This window comes from Rattus norvegicus, chromosome 1, assembly GCF_021556685.1.
Source record: "Rattus norvegicus strain SHRSP/BbbUtx chromosome 1, alternate assembly SHRSP_T2T, whole genome shotgun sequence".
In the NCBI taxonomy this organism is placed as follows: Eukaryota; Metazoa; Chordata; class Mammalia; order Rodentia; family Muridae; genus Rattus; species Rattus norvegicus.
In genome coordinates, this window is record NC_141534.1 from 132,979,781 (window position 1) to 133,002,941 (window position 23,161).

The 23,161-nt window shown below is 45.4% G+C and overlaps 1 protein-coding gene across 3 annotated transcripts in view; it reads left to right on the top strand.

Moving 5' to 3' along the window:
- The window catches only part of Cers3 (ceramide synthase 3), a 105,282-nt gene extending 84,031 nt beyond the window's left edge, over positions 1-21,251 (top strand). For all 3 annotated transcript variants that reach the window (NM_001127561.2, XM_087582055.1, XM_087582056.1), the window contains 1 exon segment: positions 19,480-21,251. In NM_001127561.2, the coding sequence (NP_001121033.1) occupies positions 19,480-19,656 (177 nt within the window). In that variant the 3' untranslated portion in view covers positions 19,657-21,251.
- The last annotated feature ends 1,910 nt before the right edge of the window (positions 21,252-23,161 follow it).

Genomic DNA, 23,161 nt, shown 5'->3' on the forward strand with positions numbered 1-23,161 from the left:
CACACAGATTCTCATGTGGAATGCAAATAACATAATGCAAGCGTTAAACGGAATCCACGACAGTGCTGTCCATGTGCAGCTGCAGCAGCATGTCCCCATTGCTGACACCACCACGTGTCCCTGCAGTTCTTAATTCCAGGCAAACAACTTCTGGTTCACATTATCTGGTTCACATTTTTGGGGGCAAGGGTACTAGGACGGCCCTTTGCCTCTTCAGTCCATTCTGCTTCCTGGGAAGGCATTAGAGACAGCAGCTGGATGCCAGAGCTGGCTGGGGATGGACGGGCTCTCCAAGGAGCCTTCAGCTTCTGAGTGTCCATGTAGCATCTACAAGCCTCTATCCCCCAAATGCCTGCAGATTAACAAGTCACTGGGTGACTTGCTGCGCTTGCTTTATTGGGTATTAGCTTCTTTTGCATACTCCTGCCTATTGTGATCTCTGACGCTGGTTTTAAAGAGGGAATATTACATCTATTTATTTCATGTGTGGATTTGCATACTTGTGGAGCTCAGAGGACAAATTTCAGGACTCTGTTCTGTCCTCCACATGGTTCCTGGGATTGAACTCGGGTCCTCAGGTTCGGCAGCAGGTGCCTTTATCTGCTGAGCCATCTGATGAGTCCAGTGTTGTCTGTTCTTCAGAGGCACTAGACGAGTGAAATCATCTGCCCAAGAAGATGCCAGCTAGGCAGTTTCCAGCAAGAAAAGCTATCAAAGAAAACACACCTCTGGGTTGTACTGTTCACATCCAGACTTTCTCTCCTGTCTCCCAAATAGGGTCTCTTATGGCCCCCAGATCAGAAATCCCATCTTGGCTCAGATGGGAAGCATGGCAGGATGGGGAGGATCAGGCACAAACACTCAGAGAATCTGTGACATTGCTTGTGCCCATGATTTAAAAATCATTTGACAAAAACACAATGAATTTCCATATACTTCTGAAAGGAGCAGACTGTCACCGTTTTCTTAGCATTAAAACACACACACACACACACACACACACACACACACACACACACACACACACCACAGAGAGAGAGAGAGAGAGAGAGAGAGAGAGAGAGAGAGAGAGAGTCAGTCCATGCAGATGTCTTCTATAGAATTTGACTTTAGACAAAGGGCCAGACACAATTCATGTAATTCATGGCTAGTTAATAAATCTACCCACCCGCTCCAGGAAGTGAATGTTTTATTAAAGGACTCTTGGGCCAAAGAGATTGGTAAGCGCAGGTGTGAGGGAGACTCCATGCTGGTCAACACTGTCCTTGTTAATCTCCAACTATTTTCTGTGGCCACATCCTGTGTCCACCTCCTCAGCCCCACTGAGTAAATCTCAGAGAGAGCTTCAAGTAACACAAAGAAAACATTATTCATGACAACTTAAAGAAGCTGAAAGAACACTTTGCTTTAGTGCCCGAGTGATTTATGAGGCAAGGCTTGATCCTGCCTTCTCTTTTGTGAGCATCAAGGATGCTATCATGGTGCTCTGCTCTCTAAGGAGCTGTGTTCTTACAGCGGCGTTCTCTACTACATAAGAGAGCAGGAGGGCAGCTCACGGCCTCACGATTGTTTCAAACAGCCAGTATGCACTTTTGTTCAGGGACATGAGATTGGCTATCCCCTGTCATTTAGTTGTGTCTGACCCACCTGCCACTGGGGCCCAGCTTCATTAGAGCCATTGACTAGTGTCAGAACTGATGCTATCATGTAACTGCCTAGGTGACGCTTGCATGGTCACCTCCAGTACACCTGGAAAACAAGCGAACAAGTATGAGTTGCCTACTTTGTGAGTGCAAGATGGGGTGAAGGATGTGAAGGAGCTCCAGGCCTTAGAAAAGGCCCCGGGAACTGTGTGTTCAGAGGAAGAGAGGGATAAGGAAGGGGCGAGGCTCCGTGAAACTGTTCAGGAGGCCTGGGGCGGTTTCTTCCGTATACCATTTGGATGGATGTGTGTGTGTGTGTGTGTGTGTGTGTGTGTGCGCATACATGAGCATTTAGGGTACTCTGTTCTCCCACATCTGTGATGCAATGAGAGTACTGGACTGGGCAGGGAAGAAGTTGCAACCAAAGCCTCAGTCAACCCTATAGAAAGTGCTGTAGCTAAGTGGCCCCTCAGAGGTGTCTCCTTTGCGGATGTCACTGAACATGTGCTGCCTTCTGCGGCAGGAGCATAATTCTGAACAAGATGGCTCTTTGCTGCCTGTGCTAACATTCATCCCTGTGCCTTCCACCATGCTCCTAAAGGGCTTCTGGGCAGCATCACCCTATGATCTGCATCTTCCCTGCTGAATCCGGATACCAACCCCTAGAGAATTTCATGTCTCTATGCCAGGTACCTGAAGAATCAGAGGGCTTGGGGTCCCAGGCACCACCTCTGATGTGAGGCTGGGTGGAGTCTTTACTTTTTAAAATCTCCTTGTTGTTAATAACTATCCTTTCCTTACAGAGTTTAGGTGAGGGCAACATGCTATATGTGAACTGTCTGTTGCAGTCTTTGTGGCCTGGAGCACATGGTGATGGTATAGCCATAGGTCCATGCAGCCCAGTGGTGGTGGTATAGGCATGAGGCCATGCAGCCCGGTTTGCCATTCAGTCTCAATTCCACTTATTCTCCTGTGCTCCCATTTCTCTTAGGTTGTTTCTCCCATGTATGTTCATACGTCATGCATGCAGAGGTACTCCTGGGTGAGGAGACAGGAGACCATGTGAAAGCCTCTGTGCTATTCTCTAGGTGCCGTCCACCTTAGGCTTTGGTTTTGGAGAAAGTCGGTGGACTCTTTATTACTTCTGGGTTGTGGGCTCGGGAGCTGTCCATGCTGGGGAGCTGGAGGATCCATTCCTCCTCTCCATCATTGCCTTCAGCCTGCACTCTGGCCCTGGCTCCCATAGTATCTCCATAGTATTCCAGCTAGTACGTTGTCTGTAATTCGTCCTCTGGCTTCTTACCACTGTTATTTTAAATGATGTATCCTTTCCCTGTAGCTTTGGGATTCTTTTAAAGCTTCTTACATCTATGGATTCATAATTTTTATCAAATTCAGGTTTCGGATATGTTTTCCCTGAAGTGCAGAGGACCAGCCAGTGCTGTGTGTTACTGGGCAGATATTTCACCACAGGCTACATCCCTCGCCCTCGTGGTTTTCTATCATCCCTTCCTCCTCCTGTAACTTCATGTATAGCCTACTTGGCCACGGGTTATTCGACTCTCTTCACTTTTGGGTTTTCCCCTCTTTGTGCTTCATTCTTGATCATTTCTGTGGCAGTTTTCAGTACTTTGGTCCTTTCTTTTACAGCATTTAACTTGTGGTTAGTCTTGACTAATGTAATTTTTTATTACAAATATTCATTTTTATCCCTATAAATTTCATTTTGATCTTTAAAATGACTTCTATATTTCTTTCCATGGTATATGGTTTTCCTCTGCATCCTTGAATAGAACACACACACACACACACACACACACACACACTTCAGATTTGTTGTGTTTGAATATTTTGCCTACATATATGTCTATGCATCATGTTTATGTGCCTGGTGCAGGAGGAGGTCAGAGGGCATTAGATCCCTTGAAATTAGAGTTATGTGCAGTTGTGAGCTGTCACATGGGTGCTGAGAATTGAACCTGGGTCCTCTGCAAGCACAACTGCTGTTACCTGTTGAGCCATTTCTCCAGCTCTTACAAGTAATTGTTTTGATACCACTCTTCTTCAAACTCTTTATTTCAAGACCTGTTCCTGTTAAGTGAATTTCTTCCTGGGTATGCACCATATTTCTGAGTTTGCAAATTTTGTGATTTGTCTTTTTACTCAAAACAAGCCATTTAAAATTGTCAAATGCTAGATTTTATTTTTTCTGGATTCTTTTAAATGGAGTTGAATTTTTGTTGTTTTTGAAGGCAACTAGATTGGTAATGATAGCTGTGGTCTTTCCAAGACTTGAATGCTGGTAAGGTGAGTCCAGAATGGCTTTTAGTCTGTGCCCATTAAGTAGAGTCCTTAATGTCCCCTAGATGTGCATGAACCAGGGTCTCATTGGCCCTTTACAGCTCCAGGCAGGGTTTGTTCTGCCAACTCCCATCCGCCCAGCCTGTGCCTAGGGTGGTTTTTCCTCACCACATGCACTCTCTGGGCAGTGTGCTCTCCCCAGGCTGCTCACATCCCTTCTCTCTCCACCGTTCTCCTTATAAAATTCTACCCCCTGGCTGGCCTTGGAACTCCAACTTGGTTCCCTCAGTTCAGTGGCCCTCTGTGTGATGGGTTTGAATGCATTGATAATGAACACAGGATCACCATTAATGTGTCAGTGTTGCATTAAGACTCTTGGTGGCATTTAAATAAGAGTGGCCCAATTAGAATTCTCTGGTTTGCTATTCCTGTATCTTCTGTTGTGTGAGTCTGAATCTGTGACTAGTCTCTCTCTCTCTCTCTCTCTCTCTCTCTCTCTCTCTCTCTCTCTCTGGTGACAGTGAACCCTGGCTGTCCTGGAATTGGCTTTGTAGACTAGGCTGGCCTTGAACTCACAGAGATATGCCTTTGCCTCCTGTGTGCTAGGATTAAAGGCATGTGCCACCATGCCTTGCCACTTTACAGAAAAATTTTAACAGACTTTTAAAGGGGATTAGGTTACTGACTCCAACTGGCCCAGGTAACAACACACTATCAGTCAACATTGAAATGCTGCTTCTGGCATTTATGGCAGATGCTCATTTTATAAGGCCACTATCTGCTGCTTCCTGCAAATGCTTACCACAGCTCACGTACAAACACACATGCGCTTACAATTCTCAGCACCTGTGTGGCAGCCCGCAACTGTGCAGAACTCCAGTTCCAGGGGATCTGACATCCTCTGACCACCAGGCACATGGACATGGTGCACAGACATACATGCAGACAAAACACTCATTCACTGAACCGGGGACGTGAAAGAGTACATAACATTACAGCTATACATTAGCTTCGGTTGTAAAAGTTGATGCCTTGGGAAATCCAAGGCACATAAAGGCTGGTTTTTACATTGTTCTCTTAAAAGAAGTTTAAGCAAACAGGCTGAAGACCCAGTGGGATGACAGTCTTAAGTCTTATGCGCCCTCAAGGTGTATTAGTAACTCAGCTGTGAGGTCCAGAAAAAGCTCCAGTCTCAGTGAATGTAGGAGATATTCTCGTCCGCTTACCTCTGGCTGTGGGCCAGAATCTGGACATAAGAAGACAAAAAGCTGTGGAACTCTGTCTCCTTTTCTCAAGACTCAGCCTGAGCTGCTTTCTACACCAAGTCTAAAACCAATTGTTCGACAATGCCAGTCTAGCTTTTGTAGTTGTTTAAACTGGCAGTACAATCCTCCACTGTCCTGCTCTGGGCAGAAGCAGAAGTCACGGTGCTGTGCCTTCCCAGTAACGATTGCCTGTGTACTGCCTGTGTTGTTTCCTGTGAAGTGTAATGGCTGGGTGGCTCCTTCTTTGTTTCTGACTTTTCCCCCTAAGGGCAAAGCTGCCCAATAAACATAGTTTGTAAGTTACATGTACATTTCATTTTAAGGATGCTTAAAAGTAATAAGAAGGAGAAAGTGGTTAAGTACATAAAGCCCTGTTCAGTAAGTGTGAAGACCATATTTTAGATTCCCAAAACCCATACAAAGGCAAGACAGCCATGGAGACTTCCTGTAACCGCAGCTGTCGGGAGGCAGAAATGGGACTTCTCTGACAAACTGGCAAGCCAGACTAGACAACCCACAAGCTCTGGGCACAAGTTAAAGGCCCTATATGAATAGCAGCTTCAGGTCTCCACATACTCATGAACAAATGCATATTCGCACCTGGCACACATATATGTGGCTATACTCACATGAACACACATATGCATACAGATATGCACACTGCATATATACATACACATATACACACACACATATATATATATACACATGCAAAAAATTTTAAATGTAAGAAAATAGTAAGGCATATTTATTCAGAAAATATCTTACATGTACCCAATTCCTCTTAAGCTCCATGCATCTATGGTAACACATCTTGTCTTAGAGTTTGAGGTATAGTTTAGAGCAAGAAAGCCACAGCTTGGAACTCACAGCCTCCCTTTCCCTTAGGGGACAACTCTCCTTATGCTTCCCCTGACCTGCACTTCTGTTCTGCTTGTGTCTAGGTCTCTCTAGCTTTCTTCCCACACTGAGTACTGTGGATACAGTGTTGGGGTTGGTGAAGTAATTTTCTTCTTCTTACCCATGTTCTCTGATTTCAGAAAATGGCCATGGTGATTCTGAAGTTGTTTTGGAAGAGTGAGGGAGATAGTTGAAATGAGGGTCTCACCTTGTTCCAGATGGCCTCAGTTCCATCCATCTCTGTCTGTTGGAGCTCAGTTTCTTCCTTCCTTCCTTCCTTCCTTCCTTCCTTCCTTCCTTCCTTTCTTTCTTTCTTTCTTTCTTTCTTTCTTTCTTTCTTTCTTTCTCCTTCCTCCCTTTCTCTCTCTCTCTCTCTCTCTCTCTCTCTCTCTCTCTCTCTCTCTCTCTCTCTCTTCGGTGCCAATTTAAATGGTTTTATTATTCCATGTTACTTGTTTTGGGTCCCTGTGGAACAATGCTATACCCTCTACTTGGACTGACTTAATCCACCTCTTCAATGATGGGGCCTGAAGAAGCTCCTCCACCAGGGAAGCCACCAGGCATTCCTCCAGGCATGTCACCACACCCTGGTGCAGCTTGGTCATGATAGGGTTGCAGACTTTCTCCAGGCCTTTCTGCTGATGCTCAAATTCTTCCTTCTCTGCAGTCTGGTTCCTTTCCAGCCTGCTGATGACATCATTGCACTTGTCAAGAATCTTCTGTTTGTCCTCCTCATTGATCTTGCCTTGAAGTTTCTCATCTTCAACAGTTGCTTTCATGTTGAAAATATAAGACTCCAGTGAGTTCTTGGAGGAAACATTATCTCTCTCTTCTCACCCTCAGCTTTGTATTTTTCAGCTTCTTGGACCATGTGCTCAAGTCCTCCTTACTCAAGCGGCCCTCGCCATTGGTGATGGTGACCTTGTTCTCCTTTCCTGTGCTCTTATCTGCAGCAGAGCATTGAGGATGCCATTGGCATCAATGTCAAAAGTAACCTCAATCTGAGGAACCCCACGGGGTGCTGGAGGTGCCTGTGAGCTGAAACTTCCCAAGCAGGTTGTTGTCCTTGGTTGTGGCCTTTCACCTCATACACCTGGATGAGTACACTTGGCTGGTTGTCAGAGTAGGTGGTGAAAGTCTGGATCTGCTTGGTGGGAATGGTGGTATTGTACTTGATGAGGACAGCCATGACTCCACCAGCAGTTTCCATCCCAAGGGAAAGAGGAGTGACATCCAAGAGCAGCAAATCCTGAACATTCTCATACTTGTCTCCAGATAGAGTGGCCACCTGGACAGCTGCACCTTAGGAAACAGCTTCATTGGTGTTTGCTCTTATTCAGTTCTTTTCCATTGAAGAAGTCTTGCAGAAGTTTCTGAATCTTGGGGATTCTGGTAGAACCATCCCCCAAGACAATGTCATGGATCTGTGACTTGTCTAGTTTGGCATCTCAAAGGTCTTCTCTACAGGGTCCAGTGTGCCACGGAACAGGTCAGCATTCAACTCTTCAAGTCGAGCCCTGGTAATGGAGGTCATAGAGAGAATCAATCTCAGTACTGCCTGAGTGCTGGAGGAGAGGGTGCCCTTGGCCCGCTCACAGGCAGTGCAGAGACGCCTGACAGCTCTCTTGTTCTCACTGATGTCCTTGTGCTTTCGCTTAAACTCAGCAATGAAATGGTTGACAATTCAGTTGTCAAAGTCTTCTCCAGTCAAGTGGGTGTCTCTAGCTGTTGATTTGACTTCAAAAATTCCATCCTCAGTAGTCAGAATTGACACATCAAAAGTGCCACCTCCCAAGTTAAAGGTCAGCACATTCCTTTCAGCTCCAACCTTCTTATCTAAGCCATGAGCAATAGCAGCAGTTGGTTGGTTGATAATTTGAAGTAATTGAGGCCAGCAATAGTCCCAGCATCTTTTGTTGCCTGTCACTGAGAGTCATTGAAGTAGACTGGCACTGTGACCACGGCATTGGTAACAGTCTTTCCTAGGTAAGCTTCTGCAATTTCCTTCATTTTTGTCAGGACCATTGAGGACACTTCCTCAGGGTAGAAACTTTTGTCTCCCTTTTGTATTTGATTTGGACCTTGGTCCTGCCTGCGTCATTCACCACCACAAAGGGCCAGTGCTTCCTATCAGACTGAACAGCATCATCATCAAGTCTACATCTGATCGGATGTTTGGCATCAAAAACTATGTTGGTGAGGCTCATTTCAACCTGATTCTTGGCCACATCCCCAATTAATCGTTCTGTGTCAGTGAAAGAAACATAGCTCAGCATGGTGAAGTTACCCTGGTCATTGGCAATTATTTACACCTTTCCATGCTGGAAGACACTCACACAGGAGTAGGTGGTACCAAGATCAATGCCAACTGCAGGTCCCTTAGACATGGTTGCTTTTGTGTGGGCCAGACTGTGCTGACATTTTCAATGAGACCGGTTTTCGCCCCATTGGAGCTGTTTCTAATGTCAGATATCTTACTTTCTGCCTCAAAAGCAGTATTTACACCAGTGTCTGAGCTGAGCAAGGCCTCACCAAGCAGCATAGAATGCATGGCATAGCTTCAGAGACCACCCTGTTACCCTGTACCCATCTCCACCATGTAGGCGAATGGTGCCTGCCACGCCTCCAAAGGTGTGCTTCGGAGTCTCCCCCACCTGACGACCTCCGTCTTACACAGAGCCAGGAGCTGTGCTCCAATCCTGAGGTCTACCCTAATGCAAGGTCAGGCGGGCCTGTTGGCCAATTTTCCGATGGCTCTTCTGCCTACACCACTTGCTCCCACATGGATTTGTGCCATCGGTGCATACTGAGCTGGAGCTGGGAGTGAGGCCTTCGGTGTTTCACAGGGGCAGCCACATTGCCTAGCTGGGATTGCATGGGGTTGACCACTTGGAGGTTAATGAACTTTCTTCTCATAAGCTCTGCTTTGCTTGATCAAGTTGTCATTTGAGCCTTTCGTTCAGAAGAAGGAAGGCATAGCATTCGTGACAAAGGCCTAACAAATGACAGCAGTCACTTGGGAGGATCTTTCAAGGAATTCAAGGAAGTTTGTGAAAAAGTCATTATTTCATCAGCTCTTGTCACCCATCGACCAGTCAGTCTGCCCACTTGCCTTTTTCCTTGCAGGGCTGAAAATTGAACCCAGAGTTTGATGCATGGTAGATAGGTGCTCTACCACTGCGCTACAGCACAAAGCCCCTGGAATAGTCTAGTCATGGTTTTTATCTACTCATATTTAAGAACGTCATGCAATAAGGTATACTGCTTATACTATGAGGATGCTAGAACCTCAGATTAACTGGCTATGTGGACTGCCGAGCATTTAGATGACAAAGAAAGAAAGAGAGAGAGAAAGAAAGAAAGGAAGGAAGGAAGGAAGGAAGGAAGGAGGAAGGAAGGAAGGAAGGAAGGAAGGAAAGAAAGAAAGAAAGAAAGAAAGAAAGAAAGAAAGAAAGAAAGAAAGAAAGAAAGAAAGAAGGATGCTTATAGTCAGGCCCCAAAGCAGGCAACTAAATCAACAAGACAAATGAGGCAGTTAGGACCCAGACATTGGAGGCCTTGGCAGTTGGTCGTCTCCCTCTGTGGAAGTGACTGATTTACATCCCAGGCGAGGTCCTCCAGATTGAATGAAGAGAATCCCCGTCCTCCTTCATCATGGAAAGGTCTCCATGGGTGAACTTCCATTGCTGGGTCTCCCTCTGAGGATCAGAGCCACTTCTACACCAGACCTCTGTCCTGCAGGCCGCTCAGCTTCAGCTGTTGAAGTCTGGGAACAAAAGCAGTGCTTTCTTGCTCCAGAGGAGTAAAGCTCACACCGATAAAGCTCTCAGAATGCAGGCTGAGCAGATAGCAGGAAAGAAGAAGGTAAAAGAGTGAGTTCTTGATAACAAAAAGTGTCATTCATTTCAGAAAACGAGTAGTTCTTGTTTCTTTTTCAAACAGTCTACTCTGTAGCCAAGGCTAGCCTTGAACTTCCTGTGTGTCCCAACTGGCTGTAACACTGTGTCCTCCTGCCTCTGCTTACTGAGACCTGAGATTGCAGGTGAGAACCACCATGACCAGTTTATTAATTCCTTGTAGAACCACTTATTATATGAAGTAAAGCATAGTTATGAGTTTATGATATTGCCTCTGTGGACCAGACAGTTAATAAAGAAATGTAGGAAATCACTACTAAGGAAAAAAGATAATTTAAAATCAGAGAAACACAAAAGAGCCCAGGTAACTCTGGCTTCGATATTTTCTTTCCATGGAGAAAAACAATCTCGAGAACATCCATGGCTCAGCAAACAGCCTTGCTAGCCAAAGAAGCATCTGCAACCATCAACCTTGTCAATGCCCAGAGATTAGGAGCACAGCACCCCAGGGCTCGCCAGCGCCCTTGTGGTTGAGCATCTGCGGCGCTTCCACCACCACAGACGATTTGTATGCACATTTGAACTTGAGAAGCATTGGTCTAGAAAATTCCACATTGCCAAAAAAGAAAATGTCCATTCGTGGCCAGGGTGGAAAGAACCTGATTAAATGTAGCACATTGCTGGCGAGGAGAAAGATGAAAAGAATAATACAGCAGTCTCTCTTCCCTGCAACCTCGTCAACTTGGATGATGAGAATTATTACAACAGAAAGGGAGGTGTGCTTTGCTAGTAGCTTAGAAAATTGAACTCTTTGCCTGGCTGTGCATTTTTTAATACAGTGAAAGCTAAAAGTTTGCTTTTAAAATAGCTTCAAATGCTTATTATAGTGTTCTTTGTTTCACTGCCAAGTGCAGCTTGAGACGTGGAGTCATTCACAAAGCAGCGGGGCATTATGAGTCACACACAGCCTCCTGGGCTCCTGACATTACTGCAAAGCCGCAGATTCCCAGGCACTGAGTTTAGTTACAGTGCCTCAAACACGCAGCCATGGTTTTATTGAAGCTGCGGCTGTAGATGTCATCCCGGGAGAGTGAGGAAGCCCTGCGGGCAGAGATGACTCACCTGCTAGAAGCGAGCACTGCATCTATCTCACCGGTGTGTAGGGTTTCTCTGTTCCTCGTTGCCAAGTTTGTTTAGTTTGTTTTTCTTGAAGACATTCTTTGAGGAATATAGATCAGGCCTTAACTAATAGACAGAGCATGTACACTAATTAATGAAAACATAGACATTCTTGAACCAAAATATACTAAAATCATAGCAAAAATGAAGCCAGAAGTGTGGCTGCTCAGATAGGTAGCAATGAAGAAGCTTGGACATCCAGGAGTAACAGAGATGCGGTTATGCCCGTGTGTGGTGCAGGGCAGGGCTAGGTAAGGTGTCATTTAAGCAGCAGTGGAAGGACATGCTGTGTGAGTCTATTCTCCAGGGCTATAATAAGTACCCAAGATTGGGTTCCTAATAGAGGAGAGAGGTTAATTTAGCTTATGGTTCTGAGGCTCAGACACTCACAGGACCGTCATCTTCTATAGGCCGTGCCTCTCAAAGGTTCTAATACCTCTCACCAGCAGGGTACTAAGGAGCAGCATCCACTGAATGAGCTCTTGAGGATTCACCATAGCTAAACTGTAATGAGTGGGAATATTTAGCTAGATGAGGAATTAACTATCTTTAGCTACTAAGAAAAAAAAATAACAGTGTTTGAAAGAAGTGTACTCTCCCTGCTACTACCCCAAAGGGATAGAACTCAGAAAAAATAAGTAAAAGCTGAAAGGAGACAGTGTTGAGAGAAAGAGGAAGGGAGGGAGAGATGGAGGGAGGGAGGGAGAGAGAGAGAGGGAGAGGGAGAAGGAGAGGGAGAGGGAGAGGGAGAGGGAGAGGGGGAGGGAGAGGGAGAGAGAGAGAGAGAGAGAGAGAGAGAGAGAGAGAGAGAGAGAGAGAGAGAGAGAGAAGGTAGGGACACCTGCAGGTAGGTAGGCATGGGAACATATTTTGTTCAGGTTGTCATAAAGAACACAGAAACTTCCGAGAGAGACTTGGCTAGATGCCCTCAAGATCCCTTTCGATCCCAGGGGCCTTTGAGGCTCTTCCAATGCAGCACCCCTCCTACATCTCAGGCAACACCACTGTTTTCTTTACACTGTGGCTGCTCCGACTTTCTCCAGCCATTTCCACACAGCAGCAAGGAGCACTCGTGGTACAGGAGCAGCTCTCTTAGACAGCAAGCAGGGCCCATGGTAGATCATGAACTAGTCATGCAGTGTGCTCAGCTCATCCCTCAATGGACAAACGACTCTCTGGCTGAGCTGAGGAGCATGCGTGGGCATACAGACTTCTTACTGGCTTGGCCGCAATGTACCCCTGAGATGGCCGACTCGCAACAGAGATATTCTATTCTTCACCCTATTCCCATCATAAAACACTCTCGGGAGTTTTTTCTTATTTTTCTATAATAAATCTATATTCATTCTATCTTTTTCCTATTTTCATTTCCTCGTTCCTCTTAAAGATAAGATGTAAAACCTAGAAGTCATTGGTCTCAGATAGCCACTGAGTTTCAGGACCCTAGCCCCTGCCTCCCTGAGTTTATCCAACCAAGAGCCAAGGAAGGCACCTGAGACTGGATCCATTGTCCTCCAAACTCCACACGGCTATTCTAAGTACACCAGTGCCCTCACTGGAGCGGTTTACTAGAGAGAGGGGCCTTCTCTGTCCTGTCACCAATAAGTCCCTGATACCTTGAACGGTGCCTCTTTTGAACCCATGACTTGGATTGTCTTAGCATGCCTGCTCTTCCTTCTTCCCAAAATGCTCTTTGTCCCACCACACTGCCACTCCCACTTCAATTTCAGGTCACACACAGCTGGGTCTTACTCAGAGCCAACTAACAACACTGGTGCTAGCCACTCCCACCTGCCCTGCCATGCATGCTTCTTGCTGTCCACAGGAAGTGCTGTGAGCGACACAACATCTGGTCTCTGAGTTTAGCCAGTACATTAATGAGGGAGATTTCCTCATAGAAGAAATTGTGCCAAGGTTTCCTCTGGTTGAAACAGCTTCTTTCAGCCTTGTAGTCAGAGCCTAAGATAGAATCTCCCACCCATCACCCATGATAGCTTAAGATGATGTGTATCTGGCACACAGGGTAAACTGAGTTGGGATGAACTCACGGGAAGCAGAAAGGAAGAACACAGCAGCTCTAGGCACCCAGAGTGCTGGCCGCTGAGCTCTAGAGCAGAGCTACCCCTGAGGCACTAGAGACTAGGAGGACCAAATCTCAGCATTGACTCTACCCTTCCCATGGCTCCTGGGTTGGGCATTTCTCGTATAGAACAGCTTCAAATAATGGCCATTCTTCTGAAACACAGTAGGGAGTGGTGTATTTCCCATTCCCCTTTGAAAGTGGACCAGTGGACTGGGGTTGTCAAAAACCATAATTTGCCTGGTCTTAGAGGAGAGCAGGCATGATACTTCTGAATTTTCCTTATTCAGAAATCTTGCCAACAATAGCAGCCCTGCTCCTCTGAGATGGGGACGCAGCACTCCAGCAGGAACTATGTGAAGTGTTTGTCGGTCACAAGTCTGTTGCCAAGGTCTGTAGGTCAGTAGGTGTCAAGGGAGCAACCCCCGTGCAGCTATGCCTCCGCCCAGCTGACGGCTGCCCCACTCACTCCAAGGCCTCAGGCCAGCTCTTTCGCTGGAGCCTGGCCACAGAGATTTGATACCGGTTGGAAGTAGCTGAGACAGTTTCTGGAAAGCCGATGATTGCAGGGCCTGTATCAAAGTTGCTGGCCGAGTCCTGCAGACTGGAGAATGAAGTCTCCTGCAAGAGGAGGACCTTGGGGGATTTGCTATGTGCAGCTGAGTGACTGGTGGTGCCATTTGCTGAAATATGGAAGACTAGATGAGAACACGAGAACTTGATGAGCTCTTTGGACAGCTGAGTGATGGAGCTGGCTTAAAACTTGGAGTCTGAAGCCCAGGGGACAGGTCCCTGTTATGGATATGAGTGTATAAGCCATCCGCACTTGAATGGTACTTAGAGTTGTTGGGATGTAGACTCATTCCTTCACTTGCTCACTCACTGAACAAGCATCTGAATGCCTGCTCTGAGTGTGATGGAACGATCCAGGAGCAAATGGCGAAGGGGGATAGGTCATCCAGTGCGTGCCACGTCTCCCGTTCCCGCTCTTCCGTCCCCATCTGAAGATGTGTGCACTCTTGAAGCCAGTGCGTCCCCCAGCCCCATGTTTTTGTATTGTGACTACCCTTGTGTGTAGGTGAAGACATTGTATTTTCAAACTTTTCACACGTGCTATTATCTAATCTATAGAACCTGTCCTTTGCGTGTCTCCTCGTTGTTCACACTGATGTGCTTCCTCATGGGCATGGCTAAGAGCACCTAAGCTGGAATTGCAGGCAGATTTACTGGATGCTGTCAAAGGATGTTTCAAGACGTATGTGTGAGAGTCTCCTCTTCCTTCATACTCTTCACCTTGGTGTTTTATCATACTCCTTCATGGTTGCCAGTTTGACAAAGTAAGGTTTCATCTCCCTTTGTTGGTCTCATTTCCCTGATGAGTGCCTTGTGTGGTTTATCAGTCTGTGGTGATGTGCCTTTTAAAGCCTGCCTGCTTTCCTGTCACCGAGTTTTTCTTTCTCAACGGTACATGAGGATTCTATGGCTTTTAAAAAAAATCTTGAATATTAATATTTGAAACTAAACAACACTTTTTAAAACAGGAGTTCTGGGCTTCATCTTGTTGAGCCAAGCAAGGTATTGTCCTGCCCTAAATTCCAGGAGATTTGATTATTCTGCTGTTGTTTAAAATGGTCCCATATGTCTCTACTCAGGTAGGGATGAGGAACTTTCAGTACAGGATGAACAGGAGGCACAGTGTGGCTATTTAGAGAGCACTGCAGTTCTAAGTGTTAATCTCCAAAGCAAATCATATTTATTAGTGAAGTCATTTCACCAGCAGCTGGTGGCCACCAGACTCTAGTGTATTTTTATGTATGTTAGATAATCTGATGGCTTTGACAGAAGCCTTGTGCCTTTTGTTTGTTTGGTTTTGAAAAAAGAAGGAAAAAAGGAAGGAAGGAAGGAAGGAAGGAAGGAAGGAAGGTGGGAGGAAGGAAGGAGGGAAGGAAGGAAGGAAGGAAGGTGGGAGGAAGGAAGGTCGGTCAAAAGCTCCTCAGTCTGTTCTGGGCTGGACATCACCAGGCTGTGACAAGAAGGGTCTGAAATCTCCAGTTTTTTTCAACTTTGAAAACTGAAGATGCCATTCAGAATCTATTTGACCCTAAAACTAGCCTTTTCTTTGAAGCTCATTGGCAAAAGTTAGTAAAACGAAAAACTCTTCAGGAATTAGAAATCAAACAACAGATTATAATTTAATAGTTCAATAATTAAATTATACCTAAATGAAATTTTTATTATAACTTTATTAGATTTTGTTCATAATTTAAGAAAATAAAAGCCTCCTACTTTACATCAGTGAGTTGGAACAGTATTAAAAAAACAAAACAACTTTTGTATCCGCCACTGAAGCCAAAGAGACAGCATCTTGTATATGTGGACCAGCACAAAACTGCTCGTGTTTTCTTCTGCAAATAAGGAACTATGACTAGGTCATTCATGAGGTCACATCCATCCAGAGGCTGAAGCAAAATACCCTAGAAAGAGGAAACCTGTGAACCCTTACTTCCAGAATTCCAGACTTACCACAGACACAAACCTGAGGCAAAAGGGGGGGGGCACATGCATCAGTGGCAGCAGAGAGCATAGAAGTCACTCACTCTGCTATAAGCCACAGAGACCACTTAACAGGGGAAGGGCAGTCTCTTCAACAAGTAGTCATGGGAAATTGCACAATTCCATGCCAAAGAATGAAACTTGACCCCCAGGTCCCAGAATGAGCTAGTCTTTGGAAGAGTTCATCCTTATGCCAAACTTCTAGAACATACCCTGTAAGGAACAATTTTGTTTTTGATATGCCTTAAACCAGAAGGTCAAATTTAGGCTCTCTTTCTGCTAGCGTCTGGGATGCTCTAACCCTGACTTTGGCTTTCCCTCATAGTGACTGTACATTCAAGTCGGTCCTCAGAATGCAAGCCTTCTCTGACCACATGACCCATCGGGCATTACATTTGTCATGGCTGGCCCTGTCCAGTGATGTGGAGGCCGCAGAGCTCAGCTGACAGAGCCAGCAATCTGTTCCTCACCACACACGTTTCTTGAACCTTTTATGAGAGCAAAGAGGCTTATTGATGAGGAATGTCATAAAAGACATAGAAAAATTGATACTCATCCATCTTTTGTTGTGAACAACATTTCCTAGCGCAGTACTTCTCAACCTTTGGGCCACAAAATTACATATCAGAAATCCTACAGACTGAATATTCACATCGTGATTCCCTACAATTGTGAGATAGTGAGGGAATAAATAACAACTCGAGGAACTGTATTTAAGGATTAAACCCTTAGGAAGGCTGAGAGCCACTGCTCTAGAAGAACCAAGGAGTCTTTTAGAGAAAGGTCATCTGAATGTTAGAATGCTTGTTTACTAATTCTAGGAGCAAGCGATCTCAGTTGGTCAGGATACTATCAGAATAGTAATAGACACATTTTGGTGGGGCCTGTCAAGACCTTGAGGTGGGAGCTGGTAGAAGAGGAGCACATGTCTCTCGGTGAGCATAAGATCCACGCAGAGTCCATCCAGCCCTGTGGCTGCCGAAGCAAGATCACCAGCCTACTCTTCAAAGGTTTGGATCCTTGTGTGTGCACCACATTTTCTTGGACCTTTTCTGATTTGTGGAAGGTCCAGGGCCAACAATCTGCATAAGACAAGTTCTGGTGGCCCAGACACAGAACCTGGCATTTGGGTTGGAATGCAACAGGAGAATCGTGGTGAGATAAACGGAGTTGGCTGGTTCCAAGGACGCTGTTGGGCATGTGCTGACACTCAAGCGCACAGTGCTATAGAAAACACTGATCTTTACCGTGGGTGTGCACTCTTTGAGCCCCCTAGACAGACAGCACTTGGGCTCATATTTCTGTTAGGTTCTTTAACTGATGGAAAGATTTGCAGTTTTTTCCTAGAATATAGATTGTGGTCTTTATCTTAAGCTTTTCTAACTCTAGCTCATTAGAGAATTTCATTTTTCTAACATCCCTTAGCTAGTGTCTGTTCAAATGACACATTGTAAATCATTAATAACTTGACAAATCTACTCCTAAATCTTGAACATTTGTGAGTGTGTGAATGTCCTAGTATATATTGTGTTTCTTATTTATGTGTGTGTGTGTGAGTGTGTGTGTGTGAGTGTGTGTGTGTGAGTGTGTGTGTGTGTGTGTGTGTGTGTGTGTGTGTGTGTGTGTGTGTGTGTGTGTGTGTAGGTTAGAGAACAATGTCAGGTGTCCATCCTAGCCTTCCATTTTGTTTGAGGCAAGGATTCTTCAGCATTACCCATTACTACCTAAGCCAGTCTGGCCAGCCCACATACTTCTGGGGACTCTCCTGTCTCCACCTCCCATTTTGGCATAGAAACATAAAGATAACAGACTAGTTAGTGTCTGTCTCTGGATTTGAGGAGGAGGATCCAAACTCAGATGATGAGAGACTTGTACAGCTTTACCACTAAGCCACCTCCTCCTCGGCCCTTGAATATCTTTTTTTATGTTTGTTGTTTGGTTTTTGAGACAGGGTCTTGTTACTTATCCTTGGCTGACTTGAAACTTGCTTTATATATTAGGCTGGCCTTGAACCCCTAGAGCTCCACCTGCCTCTACCTCCTGAGTGATAGAATGAAAGGCCTGCTCCAGCACATCCAGATGAACACCCATTTTAATGGAAATATAATGAACATGTCAGTGTTTGTCTAACTTAATACAATTATTTATTAGGGATGATTTTAATTCTTTTAAAATTTATCCCCAAAGACCAACCCTGATGGTATCAAGGTCAAGGTCAAGATGAGTTTGAGGAGGGTGAGGAGATAGCCAGTACTCAACCAGGGAGGAAAAGCTGGCTCCCTCAGATCTGGGTCACAGGCCTCAGGGGTCCACTGTCTCTCCCAGTGCTTACAACACCCAGCTCTGTCCAGCAGGGGCTAGTAGAGCTCCGTGTTTGCCCTCTGGGTAGCTCTGTGCTGTGTGGTGGCTTTGTCAAAGTCACCTGCCCCAAACCTCCTACACTCACCATTGTCAGATTTCTCTTTATTAAGTAAACAGAATATTTCATATCACCAGTGATCATGGTGGAGAATATTACTGTTCATACTGACTGCTCAGTCCAACCTGCCCCTTAGTAAGCCCTTCCAATGTCAATACTGCTAGTTATATTAAAAATGTCACATGTAAAACAAAATTGGACATAAAGTGATATTTCGTTAGTGTTTGAATAGCCCACTTTTAAATCTATATTATTAGGTCGTGCATAGCAGACACGCACTTGCACATCAACCTAGCGCAGTCTCATTAGCAGGGAACCCACAGACTCCTGTCTGGCTTTGGCTTATTGTCAGAGCCAGAGCCAGCAATTCTCAATTCTACAAGACACAGAAGCTTTACTAGCCTGAAGTTCAATTCCTAGGTAGAATAGCACACCTCTAAACAAGCAATACAGCAGTGCCCCAGCTGTCAAAAAAGCATAACGACGAAAGACATTTCTGACAACTTTGTACATTTATGGGTGAAGTGTGTGTGTGTGTGTGTGTGTGTGTGTGTGTGTGTGTGTGTGTGAGAGAGAGAGAGAGAGAGAGAGAGAGAGAGAGAGAGAGAGAGAGAAAGAGAGACTATGCCTAAAAGCACAGCCCAGCTGACAGATGAGTGTCCTATGCACATGCTTCCATGGATGGGAAGGCAGAAACAAAGCTGACATGGGTCAGATGCCACTGGGAGTTTTGTCATTAGTAACCTGTCTTAAGGAATTGCGAAGTCCTGAACAAAACGAAATGTGATCTTATGACTACATGCACAGTTGCATTTCTGGGGAATTCAGAATAAAGTTACCTGTTCCTCCATGTCTGTAGATCTTGACAAATGTAGGAGGGAGACCGCTTCCCTTGAATGCATTTTCTTATTCTAAGTTGAGTGTAGAAAAGACACTGTGGATTGGCCAAGCACATGACCTGAGGTACTATCCTGAGCTGAATTTGAATGTATATAACATACACACACACACACACACACACACACACACACACACACACACACACACACACACACACACAAACCACACGTATTTTAAACTAAGGAGTCCATACTCCAGCCCTTAATTTTCCAGTCTTTACATTGTTTCTGACTTGTGCTGTGGTGTGCCCCTGGGATGGTTGGTATGTGGGCATTGAGGCTCTTTAATAGGAGCCAGCTTTCTAGCCTGACCTCTTGTGTGCACTCCTGAGATCCTCCTCCTGCAATGCTGTCACTCATGGCCCATTCTATGCTTTACCTAGAACATCCAGGATGTGAGGAGTGACAACGAAGAGGAAGAAGATGAGGAGGAGGAAGAGGAGGAAGAAGAAGAGGAAGAAGAGGAGGAGGAGAACACCAAAGGCAAAGAGACAGAGTATTTGAAGAATGGCCTTGGGACCAACAGGCATCTCATTCCCAATGGTCAGCATGGCCGTTAGCTTGAAGCACAGTGTGCTGCCAGGACCTTGGGGGCCTGAACTGCTCCCCTATCCACTGCTGTGGACCCACAGAGACCCCATTTTGCCTTTTATTTTATTTTATTTTATTTTATTGAGATGGAGTCTCCTATGTTGCTCAAGGTGGCCCCCAACTCAGTCATCCTGCCTGTGATAAGTGTTAGAAGGTGGATGCCAGTGGATGGCCCAGCAGCCCAGGCTGCTGGAGTGCTCAGAGATTTCTCCAGGCAGGGTCAGTTCTTGTTGTGTTTCCCCCATCCAGAACCAGCTGAGATGCTTCTCTGCACAGGGCCTCTGAGGGCATCTGCTCTACTACCTCACAGAGTTAGAGTAAGGATCGGGCGAGACGACAGGGGTGCCAGTGTCTCCCGCAGGTGTTAGTGGTCTTCGCTGCACTAGAATTCCAGCTTTGACAAAACACACAACCCTGGCTGAGCGTGCTGTGAGAAACCCCATCTTATAAATGGCTCTTAATGTGTAAGATACCTGGAGGTGCAAAAGTCCAGAAGTCTGTTTCTGTTTGTAACTATATTGTTTCCAGGGGTAATTCTCAGATGACCCCAGAGCCTTCCTGGCAGGGTCCTGGGGTAGAAGGAAGGGAGTTTTGGTGTCTAGCTGCCCTGTGCTGTCACCCTGAGCCCCATCCTCAGGCTTACAGAGATGCCATGGGCTATGAGGGTTGCTTGGGGACCACTGAGGAGAGTAGGATCCAAGAGAGGTTGCTCACTGAGCCATATTACCCAGGAAGCCAGCCCCGGGGTGGCATACATGAGAGCTTCATGGTCTGAAGGAACTCTTGAAAGTGGAAAGAGGAAGCCATGTTGTGGTCTCAGGGTCCAACTCCTTCTGACTACTGAACAGTAAGGAGCCCAGCAGGCCGTCAGGCACCCTAAGTAGCAAAAGTCCTGTGCACACTAAATGGTCTGAGAGTTTCAGTTTTTAATTTTTAAAATAGCGTGTTTTTAAAACCTTCAGGCTAATAAGAAAATACAAGCAAACAAACAAAAACTCTTCAGAATTCTGTTCCCAACAAAATATCTTGTTAAAGAATTGTAGGAAAAACAGGGAAAAAAGCAAGTCTTAAGTTAATATTTGTTTTTATGAGCACAGCACCATGTGTATTATATCTGTAATGTGATCTCATATTTAAAATGTCTCTACTCACTTTAGGGCATAGTTATTGGTTTATTGTTCTTACTTTGGTGAAAGGTCTCACTAAAATACTTTTATGTGTCCGGTTAACGAAGTATTTCCCCTTGATTTACTTTGGTTTTCTTTGTCTACAGAACCTTTTCTTGCTTACAGTGAAGCATTGTTTATTGCTATACCCTCCAACTTCTTTTTCTGACTTTGACTGTAGAAGGTAAAACTGATATGCTCTCAAATTTTGAGCTCTCAAACAGCTGAAGCACTGTCCTGCAGAAAGGAAGAGGCGTGCTCTGCAGCACCATTGGGGGCTGTCGTGGCTAGGAAAGGTAACCCCCTTTCCCGTAGCAAACAAGGGTTCAGTGCAATGTGAGGTGACTTTGTAAAATTCTAAGCCACATTGACTTACAATAAAACAAAAAAGAATCCCACAGTGTGTGGTGACTGAGTCATTTTGGCACACAGCCTTCGGCCTCAGAGAGAGAATTTCAGATCTATATATTTCAGACAGAAACACACCAGTCTTCTAGAAAGATCTTGCTGGAAATATGAGGAAAGCTATAGAGGAGGGAGCTGGTGCAGACATTTATACTGAAGACGTTAGAGTTCCAGCTGGCAAAACTCTGCCCTGACAGTGTAGATGGTAGGCTTCTGGGGGGTTTGCATATCTAAGTCTAGGCTTCTCAGACACATGAAGAGGAAGGAATGTTTACCGTTGCGATTGTAAGATTGAGCCTCCTGGCTGAGACAACCAACCATTCTGGGGCTGAAGACAGTACCTGGGATGTGTGCAGAGACAGCACAGGGGTTAGGAGGCCTGGACAGGGAGATGGCTCACAGGTAAGAGCATTTGCTCTGTAAGTCAGGATCAGAGTTCAAACCCCTAGCAACCATGTAAAGAAAGGCTGAGCACAGTTGTAACTGGGCTTGACTGTAACTGGGCATGGCTATGTGCCTGTACCTTCAGTGCTGGGCTGGGGACAGAAACAAGCATTGCTGGGGCTTGCTGGACACCACTGTAGCTTCAGGTTTAGTGAGAGACTCTGGCTCAAGGGAATAACATGGAACAGGGCAAACAGGTCACCTAGTGCCTATCGTACTTATACACACACACACACACACACACACACACCACACGCACACATCACACAAACACATCACACACACATCACACACACATCATCACACACACACATACACACACATCACACACACACATCCACACATACACCCACACATACACACACACATACACACATACACACACATCATCACACACACACATCACACACACACATCACACACACACACATACACATACACACACATCACACACACACATCCACACATACACCCACACATACACACACACATCCACACATACACACACATCATCACACACACACATCACACATACATCACACACACATACACACATACACATACACACACATCACACACACACATCCACACATACACCCACACATCCACACACATCACACACACATCCACACATACACCCACACATACACCCACACATCACACACACACATCACACACACACATCACACACACACATCACACACACATCCACACATATACCCACACATCCACATACATCCACACACACATCCACACATACACCCACACATACACACACACATCACACACACATACACACATACGCACACACATCACACACACACACATCACACACACACATACACACATACGCACACACATACACATCACACATACCCATACATACACACACACACAACACACACATACCCACACACATACACACACATCACACACACATACACACACACATACACACACATCACACAAACATCACACACACACATCCACACACACACATCCACACACACATCACACAAACATCACACACACACATCACACATCACACACATCACACACACATACACACACACATCACACACACATACACACATACACACACATACACACACATCACACAAACATCACACACACACACATACACACACACATGGGGGGCAGGGGTAGTCAAGAATTGAAAGACAGAGTGCAAACCACCACCCTCAAAGCAGCTATAGGTGTTCTAATACCAGAGAGAGGCAAGGACAACAGTAGATAGGGGAGAGCGGACTTTTAATAATAACAAAGGAGATGTGTCTGAAGGGATCCTACTTAAAACTCACGTGCCAGTAGAACCTGAAAGGTATGAAGAACATTTCACAGAATTAAAAGGAGTAAGAAACAAAGTCATAAGCAGGGTTGGCTCATAAGCATCTCTCTTAGTATCCAATAAACAAGACAATTTTAGTAAGAGTGAAAG